An 8,406-nucleotide genomic window follows, 5' to 3' on the forward strand; every position below is an offset into this window, starting at 1 on the left:
TTCTGAACCTAGTTATTGGCCCACGCCCCACCCCCCAAACGGCAAAGAAGCCCAGGGGAGAGAGCAGTGGGGCAGCCCCAGGAGAGGGGAGGGCACATGCACATGGGCACACGTGCCTGCATCCCACGCACGCACCAACATGCAGGCTGACCCCCCCCCCCCCCACACACCCACATGCATTGATTTTCAGACAAGCTGGCACGGACACCCTGACAGTTTACAACACTCTTACACCCCCTCGCGCTTGCAGGAGCGTGCGCGCGCACACAGACACACACACACACACACACACACACACACACACACAAACACACTCCCATCAGGACCCCAGAGTTGGCCGTGCTGTGGAGCCTGCCACCTGCAGGCCCTGCCAACCACCCCCCCCCACCCCATCTCTGGGAGCGCTGGGTTTTTCCAGCCGGAGCCTCACTCCCTCTACTGCAATCTCTGGAAATTGGTGTCTGGCGCCGCCGCTCCTACACATTATTTATTGATTTCCTCTGCCCCCGGGGAGACCCTCCTCTCAGGAGAGCTGCTGCCCTGGGAGCGGGGGCAGCCGGGAAGCGCGGCTGGGCCACAGGAGGCAGAGGGATGGAGGGAAGGACGGTTCAGCAGCCCCCACCCTGCTCATCAAGCTCGCCGAGCCCCGCAGGGGCCATAAGCACCACCAGGCAGGAGGCCAGGAGAGAGGAGGGAGACTCCAGGAGGAGAGGACAGGAGGCAGCGCTGGGGGACCGAGCCCCCCTGAGCCAGCAGCGCCGGCTCAGACAGGCCACCCAGTTCCTGCACAAGGACTCTGCCGACCTGCTCCCCCTGGACAGCCTCAAGAGGCTCGGCACTTCCAAGGACTTGGTGAGGCAGCCCTCTCCCCGCACCCTTCCTCTCCATCTCCCTCTGTCCTGGGGAGGGGGGTGGAGGGCTGGAAAGGACAGTCCCCAAGCCTTCAGATCCCCTCTCCCTTGCTGAGAATGGGGCAGAGCTAGTCCCAGCTAGAGGGGCTCCATTCTGACTGTTCTCAGACTCTTCACTGGGGATGTTCCCACGGCCAGGGGGCTCCGGGAGACCCTGTTGGCATTGCTCAGCTTCTCCCAAATAGTCCAAGGTTTATCCTGGGGTGATGAGGAGCTGTGCTCTTTAGGAGAAGAGGCTTGCAAGGACACAGGAGCCTTCTGGAGCACTCATTTGCTGCTGGAAGGGCCTGGAGGCCTGGCTGGTTCAGGGTTGTGGTTTCGTCCTATCTCGAAACAACGGATTCCCTCCTACCAGCTCTGGCCATTCACTGGGCTTTTCCCTGCACAATGGAAGCAGTAAGGGCCTCTGTCCTTTCCTGAGCCCCAGGGTTTTGTATGGTTCTTGGCTCGGCCACTGGCCTCGTGAGTACCCCCTTACTCCCTTGTAGGGAAACAGGCCCTTCCAGGATCTTTCCCTTCCATCTCCATGCACCAGCTATGCCCTTCAGAGGGGAGGATACGTGGGGAGTGGGTGTGTGGGTCAGGGGACAACTGCCTATACTCATGTCCCTCTGGGAGAGTGGTGAAGACCGTGGGCTTTGGAGCCAGGCAGGCTGCTCGGGTTCGGATTCTGGTTCTGCCATTTCCTACTTTGGATAGGTTGCTTTATGGCTCTGAGCTTGCTTCTTCATCTGCTAAACGAGAACCAAATTACTAGTATCTCCCTCATCGGGTTGCTGTGGGAGTCGCATACGACGGGCTTCGAAGAGTGCCTGGAGAATAGAAATCGCTATCAAAGGTCTAATTTGTATTGTTCCTCCAGCTCCTACTCCATTTAGCTCGAGAGAGAAAATAAGCTCAAAGAAAGGAAGGCTTCCAAGCCCTTGTGCCCTCACCCAATTCCTCGTCAGAGGATTTGAAAGGAGGCCAGTCCTACAACCTGAGAGGCACAAAGTCAACCCCAGGGGTCTCAGACCAGCGTTAGCCAGGAGGCTAACGCAGCCCCTCGCTCCCATTCCTCACCTAGCCCTACCAGACGAATGTTCCCCCTCCAGGAACCCAGCAGAGAGGCCAGTCGATTCCCAGCTGATTCCCAGCAGCTCCCAGAGAGGAAAGGTGACCAGACCAAAATCTCAGTTCAGGGAACTTCAGAGATGCTCCCTCCTTGCGGGCCTGGTGAGCACAGCTGAGAAATAGGGAGAAACAGGGCAGTGGGGGAGCTGGTCCTTCGACAACCGGTGGCTAGGACCTCAAACGCTCTATGGTTTGAAGACCATCCTACAAATTTCTGGCCCTGCAGAAGAGGCTCTATTAACACTACCATCCCAGAATGACTGGGTCCTGAGATCAGCCTCAGGATCTCCTGGATTGATCTCAAGCAGTTACGTTGTGTGGCTTTGGGAGTGAAGACATGGCAGCCTGGAAGGACCCCACTGTCTCCCTCCCTAGGATAACTCTGGAGCGAACTGCACAGCACTGGAGAGCCTGAAGCCTGTACTCATAGTGGGAAAGGCGGGAGGAGAGCTGGGAACGGCAGGGCTGCTCTTTCTGGCCAGTCCCAGGGTTCACTGCCCTTTTCCCAGAGCTGGGTCTCCTGCTGACAGCCTTGTTGGCAGGAGCAGCTGGCCTCAAGGGCCTCATTAAACCAAGGGTAGAAAAACAATCCCAGGTTCCCAAGAAGTGAGGGCAGGTGGAGAAGCACGTGTGCAGCCTAGACAGAAACAGTCATTCTTCAACAAACATTTACTGAGCGCCTACTATATGCAAAGCTAAGCCTTGGGATATAAAGACCTGACCTCACAGGCTCTCCAGGCTAATGGGGGAATTAAAATCCACAAATCCCATCTGTGAGAAGCATGACAAAGGGAGCTAAGAGAAGGGGTCCTGGGCCAAGCCCGGTGTGCAGAATAAAGAGTACAAAGAAGGGGCGCCTGGGTGGCTCAGTGGGTTAAAGCTTCTGCCTTCGGCTCAGGTCATGATCCCAGGGTCCCGGGATCGAGCCCCGCATCGGGCTCTCTGCTCGGCAGGGAGCCTGCTTCCTCCTCTCTCTGCCTGCTTCTCTGCCTACTTGTACTCTCTGTCAAATAAATAAAATCTTTAGAAAAAAAAAAAAAGAGTACAATGAAGTCAGAGAGGGCTTCCTGGAGGAGGCAAACTGCATATTAATTACAGGATATGTATGGAGTTTCAGACTTAGACAAAAACCTCTCTCCCAAACAAAGAATAGTTCTGAACAAAGTATGTAGAACCATTAACCAGGCTGGCTTAGAAAAAGAGGACAAAGAGGAGTCTCAGGGTGTGGGGGTGCTGAGCAGGAGCCAACGTGCGGAGGCAAACAGCAGCCTGCTATGAGCAGTACAAACAGTGGCATGGGGGCAGATGTGCCGGGTGGGGGATGAGGCTAAAGACCAAGTGGTAGCCAGGTCCCCTGGGCTGTGCATCACCTTAGAAAGTTTGGGCTTGGGGCGCCTGGGTGGCTCAGTGGTCATGAACTCAGGGTCCTGGGATCGAGCCCCACATTGGGCTCTCTGCTCAGCGGGGAGCCTGCTTTCCCCTCTCTCTTTGCCTGCCTCTCTGCCTACTTGTGATCTCTGTCAAATAAATAAAATCTTTAAAAAAGAAAAAAAGAAAGTTGGGCTTTATCATGTAAGCGACAAGACGCGGCTGTGCTTTGATCGATTTTAAACAGGAGTAACAGAGTTAGTTTTGTTTCACTTTGGAGCTCCTCAGACTTCAACTTATGCGCACAAATCATCAGGCTATCTTGTTAAAAGGAAGCTTCTGATTCAGTAGGTCTCGCTTCCAAGTGACATTAAGGCTACCGATCTGAGAACCACACTCTGAATTGTGAGGGTTTTAGATTCATCACTGGCCTTGAGCAGGTTATATGGGAGGAAACAGTACTGGAAGCAGGTTCTTGGGACTCTAGGGAAGGGGGTCTGGTGACCCAGACAGCTGGGGTGAGGCTTGAACAAAACCAGTAAGACAAAGCAGGGGAGGACTGGATAAATACAGAAGACAAAGCTGGCGGAACTTAGGAAGTAAAGTGACCAGAGTGAAGGTGGTTTCAGGTGGGGGAGAGTTCAAGCATCCTAGTTTTGAGGATGTGATTTCTTTTGTTTTCTGTTGTTGTTACTGATTTTTTTTTTTTTCATCACATCATCAACCCTGGGATCTGCAGTACATGGAAGGGTGAGGTCAAAGGGGTAACAAACAAAGTAAAAAATAATGTGTTCTACACCAGTGATAAAAGCTCCCCAATCATACTAGTTCCTGAGATGTCCCGTCACCTATAGGTCAGTCTAATCTAGAATGGACTGTTCTCCTGTTCCCATTTCTTCATTGCTGAGCCATCCCCTGGGGTCCCCCGAAACTGGCATGATGTGATCTTGGGGTTGAGTCTGCTATAATGCTCTTGACTGCTGGGATCCTTGGGTATGCTCCTGCTGGTTTCTTACTTCAGTGAGATGCAGGACTGGGGTGGGGTTGGGAGGGGGGACATTGTGGGATGACTCCCAGGTGGGAGAACTGAGTGGCCTGGACACCCGGGTTTAGACCCGTCTGCCTTCTTTATTTTGGGACGGAGCCAGCAGCCGCACAGCGTGATCCAGAGACGCCTGGTGGAAGGAAACCAGAGTCGGCTTCAGGGGGAGTCTCCCCTGGTGCAGGCCCAGATTCATGGCCAGGAGAGCAGGAGGAAGACCAGCAAGACAGAGACTCCAACTCTTCTGGTCAACTGCAAGGTGAGAAGCACCCCCTCCCCGCCCCCACCACAGCAAGGGCTTTCATGAACAGTCCTGCCTGTGACTGGCTCACTTCTGCCAGCCCCCTTTCTCCCCTGGGCGCTGGGGGAAGGAGGGAGGGAGAAAAGGCACCTCTCCCCGCGGCCTGGACCAAAAAAATGGAATCCTGTACATTCTTTACTCTCTGCCTCAACCCATCTTCTCTCCGTGCTGTTCCACCTGTTATGGTCATTCCTCCTTCCCTTTATCAAATATAATCTTTGAATGTGAATGTGTAAATGCTCTTCAATGTCTTGTACGTCCATGGACCACCGTGCACGTAGGCAGCCTGCAACCCCACCCCCAACACACACACTCAGAAAAAGCTCGTGTGTTCCAACAGCCTCATATGGTACCTCCTCCTTGAAGCCCTCTCTGACTTCCCCAGGAGGAAACAGCCTCTCCTCCCTCTTGTCTAGGGCACTTCACGCCCAGTCCTTTCGTAGACCTTAACACTTGCTAGCGTGCACTAGTTACTGACAGTTCTTACGCGCAAGCTCAGCATTTACCCCCGTGCCTCCCCAGCCACAAATCTCACACACAGCAGATGTCTGGGATAAGAGAATTGCGTGCATTTGGGGTATCCAATCGTCACCCAATATGTCTGTGTATATCCAGAAGAAAGTGAACCAGTCTTTGTTTCTGTGGTGAGCTTGGCGCTTACCCACATCTGAAGTTCCCCGCAGGGCGGCCTGGTCTCACACCCTCCTCTACGCCTCACCCAGACCTCTCTAAGCCAGGCCCTCAGCTTCCCAGGAATTCCTCCCCAGGAACAGATCTCCACTTCTGGCCAAGTCATTCCCAAGGGTATGGACTCACTACGGGCAGCTCTACTTCCTTTTTTGATTCCTTCCTCTAAGAGCCGGTGTGGCCTCAACTGGACGAGTGCCATAAAAATCACTTGGAAAGATTCGGTTCTTTCCTTTCACTCGTTTCGGAGAGGGAATCATCCAAGGCTGGGAAAGGTGAAGGATCCAAGCCCGATCCATTTTCCCGGGGGGCTCATGGAGTCCCCCATGACCCTCTTTCTCAGTGCCGAGACCAGGAGCTTCGGGTGGCCGTGGACACAGGCACCCACCACAACCAGATCTCTGCTGGATGCCTCAGCCGCCTGGGGTAAGAGCACAGCCCGAAAGAATGGATGGAGGAAAAAATTCAGAAAATATTCTGAAATGAGATGTACTAGTTGCATGACTATGATACACTAAAAACCACTGCATTTATAAAAGGGTGACTTTTGGGATATATCTAGTATATATCAAGAAAGCTGTAGTTTAAAGGGGGGGGGCTCTGATAGCAAAGACAAGGATTTCGACCCCACATGGGGCCAAGGTATTGGATGAGAACCCAAGTGTGGTGGGGAGGGTTATCAGCTGACTAAGGGGCTGGGGGCTTTGGGGGCCATAACCCTTGCTTCCCAACCACAGGCTAGGGAAGAAGGTCCTCAAAGCCCCGGGTGGGGGCCTGGCACCTGGGCCCCCCACCCAGGTGGAGCAGCTAGAGCTACAGCTGGGCCAGGAGACAGTGGCCTGCTCGGCCCAGGTGGTGGGTGAGTCCTCCCTTCATTTCCAGCCCTCTTCATCCTCTCCCACCTTCCTCTCCTGGCTGGGGCAAAGGCTGGCACCCTACGGGGTGTCCCCAGTCCCTGGGCCTGGATCCTCAGACCTGCGGGAGAGGGAGGGCACACACACAGCGAGCATTGACAGGAGGGCACCGGGACCGCTGGGGGCCCCTCCAGCCCCTTCTGTTTTCAAACGATTCCCGCAGACGTGGAGAGTCCCGAGTTCTGTCTTGGACTACAGACTCTACTTTCTCTCAAGGTAAGGAGGATGTCAGCACTTGACCCGCACCTGGGGGCCTGACCCAGAGAGAGCTGGGAAAAGGAGGTTAAAAGGCACAGGTGTGGAAGCATGGGTCAGCTTCTGATCAGACAGACCTGCAAGCAAAAAATAAGAGCCAGATCCCACTGCCTACCCAACCCCCACCTCAAGCCCAGGGCTCCAGGCGAATGGAAACCAGGGGGTGGGTGGGGGGTGGGGACAAGGAGTAGGGGGAGGCTGTGGGAAGTGGGAGGGCCCCCTAGAAGGGCTCCCTGCTTAGAGACGCTTGTGTCCCCTCCCTGTCCCCACAGTGCTGCATCGACCTGGATCGTGGAGTACTACGCCTGAGAGCCCCCTTCCCAGAGCTGCCCTTCCTCCCTCTATACCAAGAGCCTGGCCAGTGACTGCTGAACCAGTCTGTCCCCAAGGGGAAGGACCTTGCCTTGGGGAAGAGCTGGATGGGGGAATGCAGCATCACTACAGCCAGGTAGCTGGGGACGACCGAGTCTGTCCCTCCTGTCGCCACCCTGCCCCTGCCGCCCCATTTCCCTCCGTCGGCCACATTCCTCTCCGCTTCTCAGCCACTGCCCAATCCTCCAGGAGTCTTCCAGAGAGAGGGCCAGTGACCTCAGGGGCCTGGCTTCTCTCTTCCCGTTCTCCAAGTCAGGACTGCGGAAAAGGACATTAAGCGTGGCGTGGTGGGAACTGGCCTGAGTCAAAGGCCACAGCCTGTACCACCTTTCCCCTGTCCCCCGCCGTCCACCCTACCCACCCCTTGGTGGCCTTCACTCCTGCATCCTGCCCCCCTCGGCTTCTGGGGCTCGTTACCTCTCCCTGCCGCACCTCACCCGGGGCCCTGTCCCTGCTGACGCCCACCTTTCTGATTCCGCACACGACTGCTCAGTTTAGTGGGGGAAGCACAGGCAAGCGAGTACTCCAGTACAACGGAAGGTGAGGACCGCCAGGCTGGGGGCTTCCTTAGTTACCTCTTCTGGGGTTGCCAGCATCTGAAGTCAGTAATCGCCCCGTGCCAGGCCTTGGATGGACCTCCACTACTTCCCCCCGCAGCTCTCCTCCACTCGCTTTTTTACACATCAGGACCCTGAACTCTGGGGGTGGGGTGGAGGGGCACTGTCAGGAACTGTCCCACAAGGTGGAAAGAAGGGCAGGTGCTCAGTCCTCAGCCTTCACCTAACCAGGATTCCTTCTTGTTTCTAGAACTGTTCACATTAGATCTCCCTTTCCCTCATCTCTGCCTTCTGGGCTTGAGCTTGTCTGATTTTGGAATCAGTGGCTTTCTATCCCCCACCAGGCTGTGACCCAAAGTGAAAAGACAAGGAGGCTTTTCGTTTTCAGTGTGAAGAGAGGACCCCAGACCTTAAGAAGCCAGACCCCTGAGTGCCTTTCGGGCTTGTGTCAGTCTCTCGGGTCAGGGATTAGGGGTAGAGGAAGAGAGTGGTCTAACTAACCTCAGCTGGGAAACCAGGGTCCTTGGAGTGGAAAAACAATCTGGAGCCCGGGGTAGATCAGAGAAGCAGGCTACCACCCAGCTGCCTTCTGACCTGCAGTCTTGCCTCTCCCTGCTGTGTCCCCTGCCCTCAGAAGCAGCAGAGGGGGCGCATGTGTGATAAGGATCCCCTCGTGCCTCCTGCCTCACCCCGTCACCTCTGCTTTCCTGGCACTACCTTTTCCCTTCTGCCTCTTGTTGCTTCTGTAATTGCAGACCCCAGACCCAGGGGCTGGCCTTCAGCTCAGCTGCTTGTCCATTTGAATAAACACCTGTTTCTCTATGCCGGTCTCCTTCTCTGGACTTCCTCCATACTGATCAGTCTGCACTGGTAACTCTGTCCTGAT

At 55.3% G+C, this 8,406-nt stretch overlaps 1 protein-coding gene across 1 annotated transcript; it reads left to right on the forward strand.

Moving 5' to 3' along the window:
- The first annotated feature begins 311 nt into the window (after positions 1 to 311).
- NRIP2 (nuclear receptor interacting protein 2) lies at positions 312 to 8,342 on the forward strand. Its single transcript, XM_046011248.1, has 6 exons — positions 312 to 852; positions 4,541 to 4,693; positions 5,766 to 5,848; positions 6,160 to 6,281; positions 6,500 to 6,552; positions 6,864 to 8,342. Exons 1-6 carry the CDS (start codon positions 592 to 594, stop codon positions 6,954 to 6,956), a joined length of 765 nt encoding a protein of 254 aa, XP_045867204.1. The 5' UTR covers positions 312 to 591; the 3' UTR covers positions 6,957 to 8,342.
- The last annotated feature ends 64 nt before the right edge of the window (positions 8,343 to 8,406 follow it).

This window comes from Meles meles, chromosome 7, assembly GCF_922984935.1.
Source record: "Meles meles chromosome 7, mMelMel3.1 paternal haplotype, whole genome shotgun sequence".
NCBI lineage: Eukaryota > Metazoa > Chordata > Mammalia > Carnivora > Mustelidae > Meles > Meles meles.